Source organism: Lissotriton vulgaris, chromosome 7, assembly GCF_964263255.1.
Source record: "Lissotriton vulgaris chromosome 7, aLisVul1.2, whole genome shotgun sequence".
Classification (NCBI taxonomy): Eukaryota; Metazoa; Chordata; class Amphibia; order Caudata; family Salamandridae; genus Lissotriton; species Lissotriton vulgaris.
Window position 1 is genome coordinate 1,351,374,042 of NC_141695.1, and position 23,021 is coordinate 1,351,397,062.

At 45.1% G+C, this 23,021-nt stretch overlaps 1 protein-coding gene across 7 annotated transcripts in view; it reads left to right on the top strand.

Annotated features, from left to right (window-relative positions):
• The window catches only part of BCKDK (branched chain keto acid dehydrogenase kinase), a 392,864-nt gene that overhangs the window by 235,125 nt on the left and 134,718 nt on the right, over window positions 1-23,021 (top strand). For all 7 annotated transcript variants that reach the window (XM_086932026.1, XM_086932025.1, XM_086932028.1 and 4 more), the window contains 5 exons: window positions 4,636-4,704; window positions 5,185-5,295; window positions 5,393-5,440; window positions 13,828-13,947; window positions 15,116-15,214. In XM_086932026.1, coding sequence (XP_086788152.1) covers window positions 4,636-4,704; window positions 5,185-5,295; window positions 5,393-5,440; window positions 13,828-13,947; window positions 15,116-15,214 — 447 coding nt within the window. The remainder of the gene's footprint in view (window positions 1-4,635; window positions 4,705-5,184; window positions 5,296-5,392; window positions 5,441-13,827; window positions 13,948-15,115; window positions 15,215-23,021) is intronic.

A 23,021-nucleotide genomic window follows, 5' to 3' on the forward strand; every position in this document is an offset into this window, starting at 1 on the left:
TGACATTACTACAACAAATAGTCCTTTTCCAGGTGGCGTAGTCTCTAGTAGAGTGTACCTGAAGGATATTTTTGGGAAAGATGGGTCTTGTATTCATTTGATACTAAATTAATGTCTTCATAATGTACTATACAAGAATGGCTGAATAATCCGTGGTCACAATAGAAAGGGGACTGGGAGGGATATAGGTAATGTCTGAAGCAATTGAATTGGTGGATAAACTGAAGTATAACAAGAGGTACAACTATCAACCAAATACTCCCAACAGCCATCATTACCACAAATGTGTAGCACTGGAGCAAAGATGGCAGTAAGAGACAAAGTGTTGAAGACAATCTTTCAGGCAGTAAAGGTTTTTATAGTCGGTTTCTAAAACGACCTCTTACCCATAAATAAATGAAGATATGTAGCACATTATCTACCAGGAAAAACACATACAGACAAGTTAAGAAGACCAATTGATGCATCACCCAAGTGGAAGCTGTAAAAGACATAGGCAACCATGATTTTTAATCTGAGGGGTACGCAAGGCATTGATTTGTTGACCCATAAAATGCAAAATGCTGAAGCATTGCAATGCACTGTTGATGAGTTGCTACCAGAAATGAACTTGTGCTTTTCTGACCACTCTTTCCACTTTTAACAATATTGCTTGAACAACTTCAAGATATCCAAGATGACTGTAATTCTCACTGTAACAAGATGAGCAGGTCACAGCTATGTTGCTCGGCAATGGTGTGATCCCTGAAGTCTTAGAATTTTTACATGTAAATTTAACGGAAAATTGCACGAATGTCATCAGGGAGATGGGTGGACCATCCACTGAGATGTTACATGAGCTAGATAAACAAATGAGTGTTTACAATGGCAGGTTGTTATTCGGCATCTTAAGTATCTTTTAGTCTGTGGGTTCATTTAATACAATAGAAGCCATCAAAATAATTTCTAGGCCTCTACAACCTCTTACATACATGCTGGTCTGCGTCTCATTTTTTGATGTAAATCCTACAGATTCATCTCAATAGGTATCAAACTCAGCTCAGTTGCAATCCATAAACATTTCTGTATTCAAACAGGTGTTGGAATACCTTCATTGGTGTGCCGTATAGTCTAAACTCCTGAAGTGGTTCCCTTTCACTGACTGAATGTCACCTAGAGTTACTATGAGCATGGACTCTTCATTTCAGCTGAAGAGCTTATGACAAAATGATAGGTCATTGGGCTCGTCACGATCATGTTAGCCACATTGTGCTTAAGGCCATTTTTCTGACCCCGATGTCTTTTTATCTAAACAACAGACAAAGGTTGTTCTGTTTGAACTTGAGGTGGTCATATGTGCCCTATCCAACTATAGTAGAGGTTTATACTTATTAAGCTAAATATTATTTTTCTTACAGTTTAAAAAAGCATACTTGGTGCCTCAATCTTTTTCCCGTGATTTCAGACATCACCCCATATGTTGCCTTAATTTAATTCTCTCAGTGTGATCCTTCACACTCTCGAGTCTCCAGCCAAAACTCACCCAAAATTAGTCATTAGGAAGGGGGTTTTCTTACGGTTGTTAATAATTTATGCAGTGAGCAAATTCCATGTTTTTTTCTCTAACTTTTTCGAATTTTGTTTCTGTATGGAGACGTGGTGGTGCTCCATACGCCCTCTTAGCTGAAGAGAAATGTCAAAATTCGATCTTAATGAGGAGATCTTGCTACCTTTATTTTTTTGTAAAGCATCCATTGATGCTGAAGGGTATTTACATAAACTAAATTTCAAAATTGTTTTATTTTTCCCAGAGTTAAGTTTTTTCGAATTTTATGGTGGCATTTTGTCAGCAACAGTTATGCCTCTCCTGTCAAACTGTCTGCTAAACCTTTGATTACTATCTGGGCAGTCTTGTGTTTCTCTGAATGTTAAAAACTGCCAGTTTACACTACTGTAAGAGCATCCATGTGCGCACAGTAACTGACAAGGTGTATTTTATTTATTTAAGAGTTTTATATAGTGCTTCAAAGACCTGAGGCTATCCTAGCACTGTACATCAGTACAGGTTCAACAAATCACACATATAATCGAATCTGGACAAGTCAAGGGTTGAGCACAGTAGAGGGGAAAAAAAGCAGGGAAGGGGTACATGGAGATTGTAATCTAAGGATTGAGGTCTTGCCTTGATGGGCGATTGATGACTGCTAGTTGGGATGTTTGTTACCCTCCACCAGTAGGTTCTTTACTGAATCGTCTTTAATGCGGTTATATATCACTATGCTAAGGATGTTCGCTTCTAGGCGTTTGCCCCGAACAGAGAGACTTTTCTAAGAATCTGTTGCCATTATTGGAGCTCACACGTCTCTACTAATACTTAATGGTTTTCAGTCCTGGAGCTAACAGTAAGTTTGTTATTCGCCATATGACAAGTAGTTCTAAGTCTTCCTTTGTACAGGAAAACCCATCCACTTATATCCCTCTGTGTTCATTGTAGGTGTTGAGGCAGAATAAAATGATTGAGGTACGTGAGCTATAGGGCTGTAAGGACAGAGGCTGAAAGTGCATAAATGTCTCATTTCACCTCTGAAAATAGTTTTTGTTGTAGTGTGTTTCATGCCCAGCCAAATTACAAGCGCTATTGAAGTGGGTAATTTATCCTTTAATTGTCCTTGGCGTTAGCATGTGTACTCGCTTCTTGTAATCTGATTGTGCCTTGATTCAAAATGGCGCTGTACAGTAGCATGCAATTAGGATGAATAAATTGCATTTTATTTTAGATAAGTTGTGCATATCTTTTGCTAGAAATCCCTAAAGAATCAATATTTTAAGTAACAATAGCATCCCATACGTCCTTGTGAGCTGGGTAAGTACAGAAGCACAAACCAATGTTCACAAGAATCTCGTATATCTTGAACAGTACATAATCTGCAACTACAGTAGTTGCGCTGATTCAATCTTAGTAAAAAATATACTTATTTATTTATGACCTTCCATTGAGACAGGACGAATTATATCAGAGTATCTATACATACTCGTGTATTCGCATTCCTTAAAAAAGCCCAATAAACCTTTTAATTAAAGATATACCTTACTTCAGCCGAAGTAGGTAATTTTATTCTGCAGTTACGATCTGTACCACAGACGTATTTCCTTAAACATAAGCCATTAACATATTTGCATTTCGTTGCAAATTCGTAGTGGTATTGTGAACCCCAGTGAAGTGACTGTAACCTATTTTGGCGAGTATTGTGTGACATAGTGAAAAAAACTGAGAAACAGGTTATTGGTAAAATTCAAAAGGACAAGCTCAATACAAAGGATAATAATGTAATTCAGGCTCTCTTTTGTATGGTGTTGATGGCGTTTCGACCCTCTAGATACGGGGTCTCTTCAGGACTGTGTTTCTGGTGACAGTACAGCACATACATGTATTCATATAGTATCCAGGATGTAGGTTGAATAGTGAAGCACAGGAACGATAGATATCCAGACTGGTATTAAATTCCATCAAAGGGATAACTGGGATACTCCAGGGTGTAGGTAGAACCCAAAGCGTTCACTCCACGAGTCTGTTATTCATGTAGTACTTAAGTAAATGCCCGATCGAGAGCAGGAGAGGTGACGCCGAACGTGTGTCATCACTGCTACGTGAATAATAGACACTGGAGTCCAGAATTGATATTCCCCTGCTCTCCGCATTCTTTAGAGGCTACATGTAAACACACACACTGTCTTTTTAATGGAGCCCTTGTAACAAGTGAACTAAAGGACTCTTAACCAGGGGAGCTATTTCATGCTTCTCTCCTCGAATCTATTCTCCCTCTAGTTCTTCCTGGCTCTTCTTTGTCCTTTCGACCCGACTTGCCTTGGCACCAGTTTTGATTTGACCTCTCCTTCGCTACCTGTGCTCCTCTTCCTCACTTCACATAGGCTCACGGTCTCACTCTACCTTAACCTACTGTGCATGCTGTCCCATATACTCCCTCCCTTGCATCACAGGGTTGTCCTTTGTTGACTTCCTTTACTCTTCTTCACCTGTCTCTTAACTGCTTTATTTTTCTGGGTCTTTTTAACCAGGAAGTTACTTGCATATTGTGCAACAGTCTCTCCAGGGGCAAAAGGGCAAGTTCAGTGGCAATTGATCCTTTTATTTATCAGAATGGGTCGTCTTGTGCTCCCATTCAGGACGTTTGTATGTAGCCTCTTTCAGAACTCTGCTCAGCCAGTGTAAAGCATCATGGGCTCAGATGTGTTTCTGCCAGAGTGAGTTAAGGCACTAGGAAGTTAGGATAGTGAATCAGGTCATCACTAGTCTGTGATTCACCAGCAAACTATGATTGAAGCAATGAAGATTTTGGTTAGGCTGAATAGGGAAAGAGATCTTGGTTTTATTGTCAATGGTTGACAGCTTATACAGGTCAGTACCTTGGATAGGATAGACTAGTCTGCAAAGGGTTTCTGGGTTCATGTGGTAGGATTTGCTGACAGTGTCTGTCTAGTAAAGGTTGGGATTGTAGAGTTATAGTAGCTAGTCAATAAAAATCTCAGTGTGCTAATAGAAATTTCTGTCGTCTGGTGCAGATCATCTGGAATTCAATTGAGCTGTGCATTTCTTTAGATTTCTGCTAAAATCTACTTGATTTGTCTCCTTATTAGCCTTCCGTGCGTCTGACACCAACCACCATGCTGTATTCTGGCCGCTCCCAAGACGGCAGCCACATCCTGGTAAGGAAAACCAACTTTTCTTCTTCCAGCCACTAACCACCAAAGAGTTCATATTCAGATTGCAACTTTTCCATGCTTTTTGTTGAATCAATGTGGCAGTTATTCTGAACATAAACATCTTGCTCATGTTCCAAGTCTTTAGATTAGGTGTTTGTGTCACTGCACATTTCATGAAACCCTGCACTCTCTGTCCCAGTACAGGGTTTATTCTTCAACAGGATTGAATAGGAGCCCTATGTAAAGAAAATACTATTAAAACAACTATAAAGACCGTACAGGTTTATGTTGGTGTTTACAAACCAATCTGTGGCAGTTTGTGTTTGCTGGTGGGTGTAGAAGCACTAAGTACCCCATGGGGTTTATTTCTTTTAAGCTTCTTCAGTACTGAAATGCGAGTGTGAGGCGATGGGAGCAGGAATTTTTGCCATGCACACTCATTGGCCCGCTCTCCTTTCCACTTCTCACCTTTGATTCCTCTAGAAAAGTGCCCGCTACCTGCACAAGGAGCTACCGGTGCGCATCGCTCATAGAGTTAAAGGTTTCCGCAGCCTGCCCTTCATCATCGGCTGCAATCCCACTATTCTCCATGTGGTAGGTGTCTCCTCCCCTACATACGCTTGTTCTCTCAGCAGAACCTGTCCTTCAAGTGCAATTCTCATTTTTTCTTTTCTCTAATCTTGCCCCACAGCATGAGTTGTATATCCGGGCCTTTCAGAAGCTGAGTGAGTACCCTCCGGTGAGTATCTGTCATGAGTATGTGTGTGGGCAGATCCTACTTAACAAGCTCCTGTAATTTTGAGCATCCTCTTTTAAACCTTACCCACTGCTCCTTAGAAGGGATCTGCTGCTGCTTTTGTAGATGTGTTTAATTCTCCTTTTCATTCTACATCATTGTCCTCTCTGCTCTGAGTTCTCCTCCCCCTCCTTTAGTTTGAACTCTCTTTTTTGGGGGAGGGGGGGGCTCAACTTCCTATGTGAGTGCACCCTCTCTGTATTTTTCCTTCTAGCACGTGAAGCCTTGTCCTCCTCTTTTCCCCTCAGGTTCTAACAATAATGAAAATGTGAGATATGGTTCCATAGTAGTGGTGGTGACAAGGGAGAAAAAATCAGCTACCATATTTTTCCCTTTCTCAATCTCCAGCCTTTGCTGAGCCCTTATGGCAAGAATTTGTATTTTAGTTGTTTCTCAGAGTTGTTGGACAATAAGGATGGATTATGGTAGAAGTCCTCTCCCAATCAGGGCAAGATGCTCTTTCATGTACCTCAACCAGGTAAATTTTAGATCTTTATCTAATGATTTGCAATCATTAATTATAGTCTGATTGAGTACAGCTCTCCACAGGGGGGGGGGTGGGGGGGGGGGTGTTATTTGACAGAGTCCTTTAATGGCACTAGATCTAACAAAAAGCGGAATAGTAATAAGAAGAGTAGATCTGCACCATAACATCCAAAGGTTTCCTGCCCAATTTCCTTGCAAATCTTAAGAGCGCTACAGTACACTGTTCAAGCCTTAACCGTCTGCACTTAGTCAAGTGCATACAGGCGCAGTACTGGTCAAAGGGGATTCCCAGATAAGAGAAGATGGGGACATTTAGCAGTTTTTCTCTATTTATATTTTGGGACGTCTGCAATTTTGAGGCTTTTCCTATGACCATGATCTGGGATTTGGTGGTATTGGTTTTAAACCCAATCCAGATATAAAAAGATAGAATCTATTTAAACGTTTTTGTTCATACCTAACCTTCCCTGTAACTCCCAAATCTATCTGGGCCAAAACATGGACCACTGGCTGGTCAAATCCTATGTCAATCATAATGGACCACAGTTTCCCTCTATCCACATAATCAAAGGCTGTAGTTAGGTCCATAAAGCCTAGATGTATACTGCCATGTTAAACCACAGTGTATTTAGAAATGATACGATGAAGACTAAGGCAGTGCTCAACAGTGCCAATACCTCATCTGAAACCATATTGTTCATCTGAGAAGTACCCCTTATCTATGACCCAAGACTCTAACCTTTCTAGTAAAATTCTCCTCATAAGTTTACAGGTGGTGTCTATTAGAGAAATTGGGCGGTAGCATCGTGGCTCTGGTCTGTTGCCCTTTTTAAAGATTGGTCTAATGTTTGCACAGGACCAGGATTTTGATGGACCTTCTGTTGCCACACTTCTCAGAACAATAGCTAGGAGAAGAGCCCAGAGATCAGAATTAATTACAAATAAAGCTACTGGAACCCTGTCTGGACCAGGGACCTTATTTTCCTGTGAACGATTCAGGCCAGAGATCACTTTCTTGTACATAGGCGGATCTACAGATATCTTCTCAATGTAAAACACAGCCATAGGTTTCTCAAAAAAGCTATCGTATTCTCCATTAATGCTATGAAATTTTGACAAATATGTTGCCCAGCCGTGAGGTGGAATATTATCTACAATCTGGGTATTAGTGTCATCTTCAAAGATGGGTTTGTTTAGTTTTCTAAAAAAAAAAAGTAGGTATCATTACTAGTACTAGCTGTATAAAGTTTATCCTAGGCTTCAGTGAGGATATCTTTTTTCCTCTGAAAAATAGCCTGTCTATATTCACGTATAGATGAACTCACCAACTCCCTGTCCTGAGGGGCCTGCTTTAGGGCATCTAAAAGATTTTTGTGAGTCCTAGAACAATTTCTATCGAACCAGCTTTGTGACTTGTTTTCCATTTTGTTTTTCCTGATGATCGTCAGGCCACTTATTGACTGACCAATATCTTCAGATGCATTTAGGACCAACTTGGTGTCAAGCTCCTCATTCAAGTAGGAAAATACTTGACCCCTATTTTCCTTTAATAAATCCTTGAGGAGATGCTGAGAGTCTACTGTAGCCCATCTTCATATAATCCCCTTATTATTTGTGGGTTTTTTTTTCTTCAAAAACCTTTATAGGGTCACCAGATAATACACAGCTCAGCGCCCACAACCCGGAGGCCGGCAGCCATCGTACAGTTTCCAAGAACACGGCTATTTGGCCAACAACCTCGGAGGCAGGCAGCGTGGCAGTCAATGTCAAGAGTCTGTACAAGATGCATCTTTAGTTAATATAATGCAGTACGGGACATCAGGAAAGTCAACATGAACAGCAACAAAATCAGCCACAATAATTTACAGTTAGCAGTGGTTCGCATGCTGAATCTCTCCTCTCTCCAAACGTTCCTCCCCCATGCGGCTGTGTAATAGTGCGTTGTGTCTGTCGCAGTTGCCCTCTGCCGTGTGAATGTAAACGTTAATGGTCAGCTAAGTGAGAGCTATTCTGACTGCAGGTCTGCACCTCCTAGTCGGAGCCAGTCTGTAAATGGGGACCATATATCCGCAGGCCTAGAGCAATTCGGCATCTGCTCCCAATATCCCGCAAGCTGGTCCCTGCAATATACAACCGCTTTTATCCAGGCCGTCACTGCAGGCGGCTGTTTTTTCCGCCAGTGGATAGCTATCTGTCTCTTAGCCAGCAGCAGCAGCATTGCAGCAAGTCTACGTCTTTTCACTGGGATATCTCTAACATACCCCAGCAGCGCCAATCTAATCGATTTTCAATAGCGGTACCGATTATATGCTCAATGTGTCCAAAGATCTCCCCCAGTATCGTGAGATCTCAAGACAGTCCCAAGCCATGTGTGTGAAGTTGGCAGTGTGTACATCGCATCTCCAGCACCTGTCATCCTCACATAACCCCATGCGGTGCATCTGAGTGGGCGTGCGGTATAACCGGTTCAGGTAATTAAAGTGAATAAGCCGGAGCCTGTAGTTTGGCGACAGATACTCCAGTTGGGTACAACAATAGCTCCATTGCTCCTCAGTGATGTCTAAGGCCGCCTCTCCATTCCAGGCCTCTTGCGACTTGATGCTCGCGATTGGGTTTTCTTTTTGTGTTATACTATATATACGTGTAACCAGCTTGTAGGCGAGGCATTAGCTAGAGTGTTCTCCAACGCTGGCAGCAGAGGTGGCTCATTGGGAAAATCATCATAAGTGGCTCTGCAGGCAGCTCTTAACTGGTAGTAAAGCAAGGTATCAGATGCTGTGAGGGCCTCTGAACGACACATAGTTTGTAGCGTTAGAAATTCTCCTGCCGGGTACAGGTCTCCCCCTTTGTGTAAGTTGTGCGTCTGTGCTCTTTTCACTATTGCCTCATCTGTCAGGGGTGTGAGTAATGGATTCCCTTTCAAGGGCATTGACGGGGCATATAGTGCTTTGACATGCGCTCTCTTCGCTATCTTACCCCAAGCCCATCTTACACTTTCAACGGTGTCAGACTTCATGCCCCTTAAGAGCTTGAGAGATTCAGGCAAATCCACTGGGCTGAAGTCCTGAAGGCGAAGAGTAGAGTGGGCCAAAGATGTCGCCAACCCTATCCCTTAAAGCACTGTCCCAGGGGGTAAAGGATGCTTGAATGGTACAGATCTTATCCCTGAAGAAACAGGAGAGATTGTCGCACCAGGAATCAGTTGAAGTTCTGGACGATAGCAAAAATTTCCTTGGCATTATTGTTAATGCGTGCAGAGTAGAAGTGTGTAGTAATCTGCTTCTTATGTAATGCATCTCCCTTGCCCTGGTTCTCTGCCTGATGCTCTAGATATATGATGTCATTTGGAATGTTATGGATCTTTTAGCCTGGGTAATGGCCTCATGATAATTCTCGCCTCTGTGCCTACTCTAACCAGGGATCACACTCGGCAACTCTGGGCATCAGCTTGCCTCATCTCCACAACGGCCCCCCACAAACGCCGGGGATGCCTGGTTTCACCTTGGAGATACCCAGGAGGGAACATCTCACAGGGAAAGCCAGGACGGGTTCCCCAGCGGTCTATAGCGCTAGGACGCCTCCGGGTAGCAGTACGCTTTACAAGACACGCACATTTACATTTACATAATAGGACTTTTTGTATGCGCCTGAGTTGTAGCTTAGCTGCTTGACAGAAGTCGCTGCAGCGCCACCTCCGCTCTAGAACTTTACAATCATGCTTAAGCAGTTTAAGATCCGGGGTGAACCAAGGTTTAGAGGGAGACCGCTTGGAGAGCCTAGGAGGGTAGCTAACATGTCCACTGCACTAGACACCCAGTCTGTAAATCCCGCGAGTCCGCCCTCAAAATCACCCGGGAGGGCAGGCCTATGGCACCCAGTGGAAGATTCAACACCATGGCTCCCATTGTAATAGTGAGGTAACTCGTTATAGTATCAGATAATGGGCATTCCTTAGGGCCGGGATAGCATGTTTTCTCTTACCCATCGTTCGTGCCTTCAGTTGATATTCCAAGATGCTTCAACTCGTTCAATTATACCACCTTGCAACATTTCATTAATCCGAGATTTAACTTTGTTTCTAACTGCCAAGGGAATTCTCCTAAGTTGGTGTTGAATGAGAACAGCACAATTTTTAAGCAAAATGTTGTGAACATAGCCTTTAAGTTCCCCCAGTTCATTTCTAAAGACTATATTAGCATCTTGTAAAATATCATTGAGGGAATGCTCATCTACCACCATGACTTGGGCCGGTGCCCTTGGATTCCCAATGAAATGTAGGTCATATTGATGAATCAACTCAGAATTGGTGGACCATCCAAAGCAACATAAATCCTTCCTTTAATGGAACAGTTTGAGAAAGAAATGTCAGAATCAAAACACCCTAACATATCTATATGTTCACCTTGATACCCCGTAGGAGAAATATCACTCTCATCAAGTACTTTATCACCCCATTCCATTCTAAACATAGACTCAGGAATTATAGTCCACGTTGAGCCAGAATCTATCATTAAGGTTACCACATGGCCATCAATGGTGAACTGTGCCTTAGGTCATATCTCCCTCTTCTCATTTATAACGTCAGTAGATGAATCTTCGACCATTAGCATTATGTCTCTCTCCCTCCTAATTTCTGTGCAACTGTCTTCCACAACAGCTACTCTGGGCTTACCTTTATATCTACACATTTTTGAGAAGTGACCCATTTTCCCACATTTAAAATATTCTTTGTTAGCAAAACAACATTTTGCGTCAGAAGCATGAACATTACTTCCACATCAAGAACAAAATCTTGTGGAGGTTTTTACAAAAGTGCTTTTCTTGTTAGAAAATGTTCCTTTTTGCTTGAGTATAGCGATTGACTGCTCATCAAGAGTCTCCCTATCCAGAATGTCTTTTTCAGATACTTCAGATATTTGCGTATGAGTACTGGACCTTTGTAATTCTTTCATATATATTTCGGATTACTCCACTACTTTAGCTAGATCCACTGCTACCTTTAAGGATGGATTCTTAGCTGCCCACAGTCTTTCTTGATTCTTTTTATGATTGCATTGGACGATCAATTGATCTCGAATTAACTCATCAACCATAGTACCAAAATTGCACAGATAATTCTCTTAAACGTGCCACAAAATCGTCAATAGATTCATCCATGCGTTGCTTGCGCGTATAAAATTAAAATTAGTACCTATTCATAACTAAATTTTCTTCTTTGGCAGCATCTTAATATACATCAGGCAATGATTGCCCACTCGCTTGCAAAGCCTACGGCAAATATTCCATGATGCGTTGAGCCTCTTTCCCCAGGGCACTCAATAACAAACCTTTTTTACGTTTAGCAGAAAAATCTTGACCATCAAGGGCGTCAAAGTAATTGTTAAACATGACAATCCAATCTTCACTAGGAATTTGCTGTGTGCCAGGTTTAGTGAGAAAAGGTGGAGGAAGAGCCACTGTAACTTGCTGTGCCATAATAATGTCGCAAATTAGCATAACACTACCTAAATAAGACAATTGAGTATAGATAAAATACAAATGTAATCACAATCAACAGTAATAGCAAGGAAATAATAGTCACTAAATGTTAAAAGACGTTATAACCTAAGAAAAGATACAGTGTGGTGTGTGTATCACCGAATGATACACTATGATAAACCCTGAAGAAACATGTAAAAGGTGAGCGCATCACCTTAGCGCTCGTTTTAGGAAGTAGAATAAAATGTCAAAAGTACCTTGTAATTGTTGAGCGTATCACCGAAACGCTCATTGAAGAAAAACTCAACACAATGACAATACGCGGAAAGCATATCATAAGAACAATCGTAGAGGTGCGTGCTGAAAAGCACCTTAACGCAAGGGAAAGCAGCGTCACAGTACTCAACGCTGTGGATCCAAGATGGCCGTTGATGCTCGTAAACACGTCAGAACGTAGCGTGTTGCATCTATCTGCCGACACAAAGGAAAGGCTTGACCACAGATGCTGCAGTATGTTACTAAGCAACAGTTCGCACGCACCAATGATCGCACGGGCAGAGACTGTAACTGGAGGCACGATGTGACTGGAAGCACAAGAACAGCAAAACTCACTGGTGTAGTCAGTATGGTTGCAGAGAACACCCACGGAGTCGTTGAACAGTGCTGCATGCTAGGATGCGTTGTTAGGGAGAAGACGCCACCTTTAAATGCTCAAAAGCTGATCTAACGCAGTCCAGCCAGTTTCAGTCATCGTCGTGAGAATTATGTAAGTAAAATTAATTAAATGCAGTAGGAGTCTTCTTACTAGCAGGTAGAGGTTTATTGTAAGAGCAAAGGAGAAACGTACAACTCCCCAGCTGACCAGACGGCAACTGTCAAGTCTGGAATTAAGATGGGTTAAAGATAATGCATTTTGAATACAGTAAGGGTTCTGGAAGGGAATAAGGGAAAAGACACAAAGGGAAGGCTACCACAAGGAAGCCACATTGAAGTAAGAAGATATACAACACAACCCCTCCGCGATCCATCCTACCCCACCCACCCCTCCGTGATCCTTCCTCCCCCAAGCAACCCCTCCGCGATCCATCCTCCATCCCCCACCACCTGAGTTTATGCACCCTCCATGTTCCCTTCCACCACTTGTGCCGTTTGTGCTTCCCGCAACACACTCAGAGTTACTTCTCTATGTGATTCCAACCACTTCCCTACTGTTTGTGTTGCTTTGAATCTCCCCCTCCCATGCTGCTTCCCCCCCCTTTCTTTACTGAACCAACTGCGCCAAATAAAAAGCAAAAAATAAGTGATAGCGTCCTTTGCATGTGTGTGCACCTACAAAATTACGTGGCATGTCGCCTCATAGGCTTTTTTCTTTTTTTAAAGTTACGCGGCACAGCACATGGGATGCTGCATAACAAGGCTAGAACCTTCGACATAGCTAATAAGTCCCAAAGGAGAGACAGTTGACTTTGCCAATGATTATTACAAATCCATGGAAATCCAGTATTTGCACCTCCTATGTTTTATGTAAAATGTACGTTTGTTTATTTTCTCACTTACTGTATTTCTCTGTCATTACTTTTCTCATTTTCCATTCTTTTTTGTTTTTCTCACTTTATCTGAATATTAAACTATTTCCATGGGTTTCAACTTTAGTCTCCTACCCTCTACAGCTTCATCATAGTTAATAAGACTGTTTATATGCTGGTGGAAGGCTCTTCCCTGACTGATCTTTCAGAGCAACTGTTCTGTTGGGGTTTGGTCTCACTCGTTTATCTTCTGAAGCTATTCTTCAATTCCCAGACCTTGCATCAGTTGTCAGAAATCCTATGTTCAGTCTCTTTAAAAATATCAGTTGTTATTCTATTAATGGGAGGCATGCGCTATGGCAAAGTGTGATCTCAGCTGGCAGAAGTGCAACATGTTTCTGCAGTAGGATTGTTCATTTACACTTACCTTGTAAAAATGTTCTGTGATAAAAGTAGGGCACAATGACTTTGATTTATAAGAATATTCCATGCAACCGTCATAGTTTGGGTGGGAAATGGGTAAGTCTGCCCGCCAGCAGATATTTCTTGTTTTGTAAGATTGACAGCAGTTTTTCTGAATTGATTAAATTCAATAGTCAATTTACTTACACAGAGAGCAACAAAAAAAATCTCTCTCCTGCTAGTCGTTCACTGTGATATGCATGCTCTTTTCTATATCCTGCTAGCAAAGGTTGAATTGTAGAGTCTCCCTCCACCATCACCCCCACTGTCACCCGCAACCCAAGCACCTCCAGGTGCACACACCTTCCTGAGCAAAAGCTCCTATTCTTTGTCTAATGGCTTCACTGTTTATTTCTCTGTGTTCTTTTTTTCTTTCAGATAACTGACCATGAGACGGAAGGTCAGTACTGCAAGCTGGTGCGAGATCTCATGGACGATCATAAGGATGTGGTGACCCAGCTGGCAGAGGGGCTAAGAGAGAGCCGCAAACATATTCAGGTAATCAGTGCTATAAAAAAAGCTAAGGCGTACATACAACTAGGCTTGCAAAAACATTTTCCAGAAGAGCCCTAGCAGGAATCCCCTCTGAGCAGCATCCAGAAAATTCAATTAACAGCACTTGCAGTAATATATTTTGAGAACATCTTTCCCGAACAGTTCTTGTAGGAGTGCATCTCCTCAGGAGAACCCTTTCAGGGATGAAGCAGGAGAACCCTCTGCAGTAATCTCTATAAAGCAACCTGTGCAGGAAAAACCCTGGATCGCCGAATGGTGGACCCCTTATTTAGCATCCCATCCACAGCTTTCCTTATCTTGCCCCGCTAAGAAATATTCCTAGAGCATTCTATAGGGAAAAGTATTAGTGCCAACATTCCCTTGAAGGTAAGTACTCTACATACTTGCAGAATAGCAATTGCATTGAGACTCATGCTATTTATGGCCCATGTAAGCAAATATCTGGTCTCCAAGCTCTCTGTAGGATCAGCTCTCATAATATTTCAGTTTTTCGATGGAGCTGAGACTGAGAATGTGGTTTTGACATACTTGGCACATGACGCTTTGACTCATCTTCAGTGTCTGGCCTCCTTTTCTGGCTACTGTAGTGTGTGTCTCAGTGACATCATGCTGTTAGTCTTTTGAAAGTCACCATCCATTTGTGAATGATGAAAGTAACCTTAAGCTACCTCTATGCACTGCACCCACTAATTGCAACGACTCACTGCATACTCTTCCTCTCTGACCATGATGTTTTTCCACCCATTGAGCCCTAAAAACACTAGAGGTCCCTGGATATCTAGCTTATGTCACCCAAAAAGTTTATTTCACATTTACCTTCCTTGAATGTAAGAGTTTCTCTGCTCTACCCAGCTTGCCTGCCTGAGAAGATCACAATTCTGCCTGTGCTGGACCATGCAAGCTCCTTGCTCACCTGGTTGGTTACCCACCCTTGACTTTTAGAGATACATCACATCAATCACCACTGATAGTGAGAGCTTACTATACTCAAGTTAACTTGATAATAAAAGATACATACCCACTTTGGAGAGTGACCCTGAGAGCTCCTGAACTCCCATCTCTGTGCCCACAAGTGCTACCTGCAAAGCTAGTACAATCAATGCACAAGCGCCGTGAAAACACTCAGACCTGTGACTTTTCTGTCTTTTAGGATGAGAAGGTAATCCGCTATTTCTTGGACAAGACCTTGACCTCCAGGCTGGGAATCAGGATGTTGGCATCGCATCATTTGTCCCTGCACGAGGATAAGGTATGCAAGGGCAGGGTGGGAGACTTCCATGGGCCTTTCTTTTTATGTTATCTTACAAAACTGCTGGAGACTTGGCTTTATTTACATGTATTCTACACGTTTTCAATATTTGATTGGTCTAAGAAAAGGAGCGCTTGGATTTTCATATGTCTTAAATATGTTTCTCGAGCTACAGCCAAGTCCTTAGGCCTTTCAATGGCCTCATATCTCCCTCAATCCACCTTTCGTGCCTACGGAAGGGACTTCCAGCCACGCCATTACCCTCATGCATGCTGCCCAGCTTTTGCGACGCCACGGTACCCACAGATCCTGTGGGTCAGACATCCAGCAGTCTAGTCAGTCCACCACCCCTCCCAAGTAGCTGCAGCCTGCAAACCATCCTAATCTGCCTTCTTTCCAACATGGGCACCCAGTTGGCTGCAGGATTCACCTGCCCCACTGGCATTCCATAACATCGGACGGGTGGGTTTTCCAAATCGTCCGAACGGGCTACTCCTTCCCCTTCATGATAACCCCTCCCTCCATGCCACCATCAAGACTGGCTGACGGAGGATCATCTGTGTCTTCTCCGCCAGGAAGTTACGGCTGTCTTGGCCAAGAGTGTCATAGCTAGGGTGCCAACACCAAAAGTGGGTTGTGGCTGTTATTCCTGTTATTTCCTGGAGCCCTAAAAGGACGGATGCCTTCATCCTATCCTAGAGCTGTGGCCCTCAACTACTTCCTCAAGAAGAAGTTGTTCAACATGCTCACGTTAGCTCACATCCTGTCTGCTCTGGGCCCAGACTTGATGGTATTGTTAGACTTGCAGGATTTTCACTTTTCTATCCGGCCTGCCCACTAGCATTACCTGCGGTTCATGGGAGAACACCTACCAGTGACCCTCGATTGTTCGCCAAGGTGACGGCGGTGGTTGCGGCTCATCTACAGAGATCAGGGGTGGCAGTCTTTCCCCATCTCGACGACTGACTGTGAAGGATGGTTCACCCCAGACTGTCTTCCCCCACCTCCAGACTACAGCAGACGTTAAGCACTCGCTGGGGTTCACCATCAACATGTTGAAGTCACACCTGACTCCCTCTCAGACGCTTTCCTTCATCAGATCTGTTCTGGACACAGTGCAGTTTCAGGCTTACCCTCCTGAGCTGCGAGTCCAGGATATTCAGGCTATGATACCAATGTTTTATCCTCTATCCTGGATTTCCCTTGTGACAGACCTTGAGGCCTCCTGCATCCTGTTGCTGACATGCCAGGTGGCATATGCAGGTTCTGCAGTGGGACCTGAAGTTCCATTGGGCACAGTATCAAGGCAGTCTCTCCGACATGGTACATATCTCGTAGGGAACTGAGAAAGATCTGCAGTGGTGGCTCACGGACAGCAATTGGGTCAGAGGCAGACCCCTTTCCCTTCCCCAACCAGATCTCACAGTAGTGACAGATGTGCCACTCCTGGGATGGGGCAGCCACCTGGGAGAGTTGGAGATTAGAGGACTCTGGTCTCTAGTGGTACCATGACTTCACATCAACCTGCTGGAGCTTCGTGCGATCTCGCTTGCATTGAAAGCCTTTCTGCTCTCCACCGGAAGGCTAGTACAGGTGTTCATGGACAACAACACTACCATGTGGTACTGCAACAAACACGGCGGGATGGAGTCGTGGACCCTTTATCAAGAGGCCCTGCGTTTCTGGACATGGCTAGAACATCATGGATATAGATGTTTTTGTGTCTTGAGTGGAGCACAGGCGTCTTCTACGCCTTTCGTCCCATTCCACTCCTGCCCAGAGTTCTCAAAGAAGATCAAGAACAACCAGGCTCAAGTAGTGATAGTGGCTCTGGATTGGGCACGAAGAGTGTGGTATCCTGAGCTTCAGAGCTAGGCCATTGTTCCTTCGATCAAGCTGCTCAATCGAGAGGACCTTCTGTTCCAACAACAGAGGAGTGTTCTCCACCGAACCTGTCCAGTCTCTGCTGCCTTGCAGGGAGATTGAGTGGTGGAAGTCTGACAGCTCTTGACCTGCCTCCCAAAGTCTGTAATGTCATCTTAGCAGCCAGGCGTCCCTCCGCCAAGATGGTATATGCCTGCTGTTGGAAAACATGTGTGGCATGGTGTGCAGAAGAATCCATTGATCCTCTTTCTGCCCCCCTTTCTGAGGTTCTGCTTCTCAGTCTTTCCCTTTCCCAGCAGGCCTCTGCTCTAGGCACACTTAAGGGCTATCTTTCTACTCTTTCTGCATTTTTGCAGTTACCTAACCAACCCTCCCTTTGTCAAATCCCCTATTGTACATATGTTTTTGAAAGGTCTTGTTAATTTCTTCCCTACTTTGCCATTTATCATCCCTCCGTGGGAACGTAGTCCGGTCTTAACCTTCTTAAGGTGTGCTCCTTTGGAGCCTCTCCGTAACTGTTCCCTCCAGCTTCTTACACAAGACAGCCTTCCTTGTGGCTATTACATCTGCCCGAAGAGTGAGTGAGCTGCAGGCCTTGTAATCCAAGCAGCCTTACCTCTCAATATATCCTGACAAACAGGTGCCTTGCACAAGAGCCTACTTTCTTCAGAATGTGATCACCCTGTTTCATGTAGGCCAATCCATCATACTTTTTTGCTCATCCTCATCCCTCTAAAGAAGAGGAGCAACTCCACTGTCTGGATCCAAACAGAGCGTTGTCGTTCTACGTTGACCAGAATCAAGAGTTCCGGCTGGACGACCAACTCTCAGTGGGGTATGTTGGTGTGAAGAAAGGTCGAGCTGTGTACAAGCGGACCAGCTCCAGGTGGGTCGTGGTCTGCATCAAATTCTGCTACGCTTTGGACAAAAATCAACCTCCGGAAGGCTTGAGAGCTAATTCCGACAGAGCTAAAGCTGCGACTATTGCGTTAGCCCACAGAATTCCGGTCCTGGACATCTGCCAGGCGGCAATGAGGGCTTCCCTGCAAACGTTCACCAGACACTACTGCTTGGACAGTCAAGTCCGTAGGGATAGGCACTTTGCCCTTTCAGTCCTGTAGGACTTCCTTGTCTGAAATTGGTCTGCAGATGCAGCTCTGGGGATGGTATTGCTTGGGTATCTATTCTAAGGTAAGGAATCTGCTGCTAGAAGTCGGTATCAGATGAACAAGTTAGTTACCTTTGGTAATGCCTTGTCTGGTAGCGACTCTCGCCTCATATTCCTTACCAATCCTCCCCACTCTGCAAACAGATTTAAAGGGACAGGGTTTCTTCCTTTCAGGTCCCTAGTTTTCAACCCCAATCGTCAGTGTGGCTCAGTGCTTTTGGTGTGGAAAGTCGTGAAAAGAAACTGACGTGTATATAGGTGCCACAGATGTCACCTCTGGCGTAGACCACACATATGGAGCTGAATGACGGCGCCTTCTGGCAAACAGGGTTACTGCTCACGAAAAATCTTCCGGATCCAGCCTGATTTCTGGTAAATTCTAAGATAAGGAATCTGTGACTATATATAGTCTCTACTAGATAAGGTGTAACCGAAGTTAAGTAACTTATCTAAAAGAAACACGTTAGTTATAGATTCCTTACCTTAGAATTACCCCCAGGTGTCAGACTGGATCCGGAAATTTTTTTCATCAGCAAAACCTCTGCGCGTCGGCAGGTGGCGTCGGTTGGCTTCGCACTTGTCATCTGCGTTGTGGCCGCTGGGATAACGTCGCGGCAGCTACTTAGACGCCGCATTCGCGCACTGAGGTCCGTTCTTTCTTTTTCCATGCCAGCTAGCTCAGATCCGGTAAGAGTGGTACCTCAGTCATTTTTTGACTACGTTTTTCTCGACTTTCGTCGACGTCTTGTTTCGAGTGTTCGACTCCGAACAGGTGAATGAGGGATGCCCGGTTTTAAGGCCTGCGGTTCCTGTACCTGATTATTTTATTTATTTTTTATTTTATTTTTAGAGTTTTCTATAGTGCGGACCAGACCCAGGGAAGGGTGTCGGAGCGCTTTACAATGAGGGCACAGTATAAATAAAACAATTTGCAAAAAGTATAGCATACATAAGATCAACATATTTTACAAAGTTCGGAGGGTCTCAGGCATGAGAGTATTTCTGAGCGACGGGTCAAGAGCAGCGAAGATGTCTTTTGAGGGATAGAAGGGGCAAGTTTAGGGTGTAGACCTGGAATGGTCCATGTGCATGTTTACAGGGGGAATTTGCACATAAGGAACGATTTTGCTTCTTTTTTGAACAGAAGAGTAGAGGAGATTTTTCTGATGTAGGGAGGAAGTGAGTTCCATATTTTTGGTGCTTCTCCAGAGAATGCTCTGTCAGATGCTTGTTTGTTTCTGAAGCGTGAGGGTTTCAGGAGTAGATTATCAGCACTCCTTGAATGTCTGATTCCTCCACATATGGTAAGTTTTTGGGATAGGTACTAGGGAGTATTGTGGTGAAGCGCTTTGTGAGTGATGAATGCCATTTTTAGGTGGATTCGAGATCAAAAGGAAGCCGGTTGAGCGCTTTCAGGTGTGGCGATATGTGGTCAAATTTCCTAGATCCTGTTAGGAGTCTTGCTGCGGCGTTTAATGGGACGATTGAGATTTTGGGAAGCCCTTGAGGATGGTGCATCCGTACTCCAGCCTTGAGATGACTAAGGACTGAACTGCAGTTTTGTGGTCCGGGTTCTCGATAAAAGGTTTCATTTTCCTGAGGTGAAAGTGTGCGTTTTTAGCTAACCGGTTGATGTGTGTTTGCATGTTAAGGTTCTTATCTAGTGTAATTCCAAGTGATGTGGTGGAGTCCACCAGAGTTGGTGTGCAGTTAAGTGCAGTGATCACCTTGGACCATTCCTTTGCCTCCTGGGAATTATTTGGGGGGGGGGGGGGGGGGGGGGGGGAGAGATTAGAAGAAATTCTGTTTTTTGTGAGTTTAGCTTGAGGAAGTTTGTTGTCCAGAGAAACACCTTTTTCTTTCACATTTGAGCACTTTATTTTGTTAAACCTCACGTTTTCCCACCACCGGTCCTGATGAATGCCCGTAAGTCCTAAACCCAGGCAGATAGAGGCAGAAACATGTCGACCTTTTTTTAAAAATACCCCCACAACTCCCCTCCTATTTTAACCACTCTGAGAGCATCCAGTACTCGTAACTCAGTCCAGGTGATGCACTCCTATAGAGTTTACCAGACCAACAACCAAGTACAATAAAGAATCAGAACTCACGGCTGTTGTGTCTTTTTAACAGATCCCCCTATCACTGGCTCACTACTGCGTCAACCATGGGTAAGAACCTCCTGGTGGAGGCTGCATAAACCGAAAATAGACCTAATGATTACGCACACACGTGATCCATAAGCGGAGAACCAAGATATACCGCTTCAGCCACCACCATACCCATCACGTGCATGAGGGTCTTTTTTCACTGGGACATCCTCATTCCTGCATACCTAATGGTTGAGCAGGACAAGTGATCCATTCCCCTTTGATGATTAGAAGTTTGTTGTTAGCCAGTGGACGGTCTTTTCGAGTGCCATGTTCATCGTCCTTATGTCTTCAATGGAGGAGATCTTGATGTAGAGTTGAGTGTCGTCCTTGTACATGTGGTAGGCTATGTTTGCCTGCTGTAATAGTTTGGTTAGTGGATCGACATATAGGTTGCATAAGGTGGGGGATAGGGTCGAGCCTTGTGGTACTCTCAGAGGGTTCGGTGAGGAGCGAGAAAGATTTTTGTTCACCATGAAAGATTACGTTTTCTTTTCCAGAAAGGATTTGAACCATTGAAGGACTGAGCCAGATAATCCCATCCTATTTTCCAGTCTTTTTAGAATTTTGTTCTGATTGACCGTGTCGAAGGCTGAGGAGAGGTCAAGCAGGACTAGTAGACAGGTTTCGTTGCGGTCTAGAGCAAGGAAGGCGTTGTCCATTATAAGAAGTTGTTGGGGTCGGAGGAGTTTGCTGTCGGTTTCTTTAGTATGGAGTGACCTGGCCTGATTTTAGGCTCGATGTCGGTGACGGATCCGCACCGCGTGCGCCTCTTTTGCCTGGAGCAGACCACGGCCCCAGTCGTGCTCCGACTGTCAGTTGTTGACGCTGAAGGCTTTGCGGGGGCGGTCCAGAAAGCTGCTTGAACAACGGCAGTCTGCTCCGTGCCGTTTCGAGGTCCCGGTCGAGAAGGAGGTCGAGGGACCGGTGTCGGAGCTACCATCAGTCCGGCTCAAAGTCCTCGCACTCTGGGTCGGGTAAGTCGAAGCATAAGAAGAAGTCGAAGAAGCATTGTCGCTCTTCGCCGTCTTCTCATCTATCGGCCGACTCGATGAGGCGCGCAGGTGGTGTCACTCCGAGCCTGAAGGGTCGACTCCGAGCATCCCTCCCTTTCCGGGACCCGGAGTGACCCCCGCCCAGCATCGTACGTTCTACGAGATGATGCATGCCTACTTTGGGCGGACCAACCCCACCGGTGTGCCTTCGGGCCTCGCAGACTCGGTTAGGGGCCTACGTCTTCTCTGCCGGCGGTTCCGGCCCCGCAGGCCCCCCTTGGATCTAGGCCTGGATCCGAATGGGCGCTGGTTGACCTTATTACACCTCCAACGGCACCGGTTTCAAAGGCACCACTACGGTGCCAGACGCCAGTCAGCCCCCAGCCAGTGTCGACCCCAGCCTCTTTCCTGACTTGGACACGGTGCCGGACCAGCGTCGACCAGAGGAAGATGAGGTGGACTGCGAGGGGTCAGGTGACCCTTTAACTGATCAGCTAGGGTCTGAACAAGACTTCACCCGACCTTGGCATGTTGTCTCCTCCTACCGTGGCTACAGAGGAGGGAGCGTCGTATGCTGTGGTGTTACAAAGGGCGGCCGGGGCTCTCAACCTCGAGCTTCCTACTATGGTGGTCAGGACTAACCTCCTGACTGAGGTGCTCCGGAACCCCTCCTTCTGTTTAATGAGGCCCTCACCAACGTCTTTTTGGGGTGGTCCAGGCCTAACACGGGGGCTCCCGTGGACAGGATGATCGCTCGATGCCACCGCCCGGCTCACCCCACTTTCCACTCCTAACATCCTACCCCAGAGAGCTTGGTGGTCCAAGCCTCTACCTCCAAAACTGCCTTCCCTACTGCTCCACCGGAAAGGGAATCCAAGAAGCTGGACCATCTTGGGAAGAAAATGTTGTCTTCCGCCAGCTTAGGACTGCGGTCCGTAAACACCACATGTCTCTTGGGATGTTATTCGCACTCCGTGTGGGATACGGTGGTGCAAGTGCTGCCTCAGTGTCCGGAGGAGGCTCAGGCAGTGCTCTCCCAGGCTGTCGCCTCCGGGAGAGATGAAGCTAAGTCTATGATCCGTTGTGGGCTGAACACCGCCGACTCTCTGGGCAGGACTATTTCAATGTAGTTAGCGCTTCGTCGGTACTCCTGGATGAGGTCCACTGGCTTTTCAGGGGATGTCCAGAACACCTTGAAGGACATGCCCTTTGATGGCCGTTGCCTTTTTGGTGACAAAGCAGACAACGCTCTAGAGTGCTTCAAGGACTCACGGGCTACAGCCAGGTCCTTGGGCCTCTCCTCCCGTCTGGGGCAGTCTGCTTTTTGCCTCTTTCGTGGCTATGGAAGGGGTGCCCCGCTACGTCCCACCCAGGGCCACAGGCCGCAGCAAGTTACCCAACCTTCGCGCAGTCGGGGACGTGGGAACCAGCGCCGTGGTTCAGGGAGCCAGAGGGCGGGCCAGTCCACCAGTCCTCTGCAGAAGCCTCAAAAACCCTCCTAGTCTGACCTTTCAGGCCCACCAGTGGGCGGCAGCATTTGCCACTGGTGCACCATTACTTCGGACAGGTGGGTTTTGCAGATAGTCCGAAGGGGCTACTCCCTCCCTTTA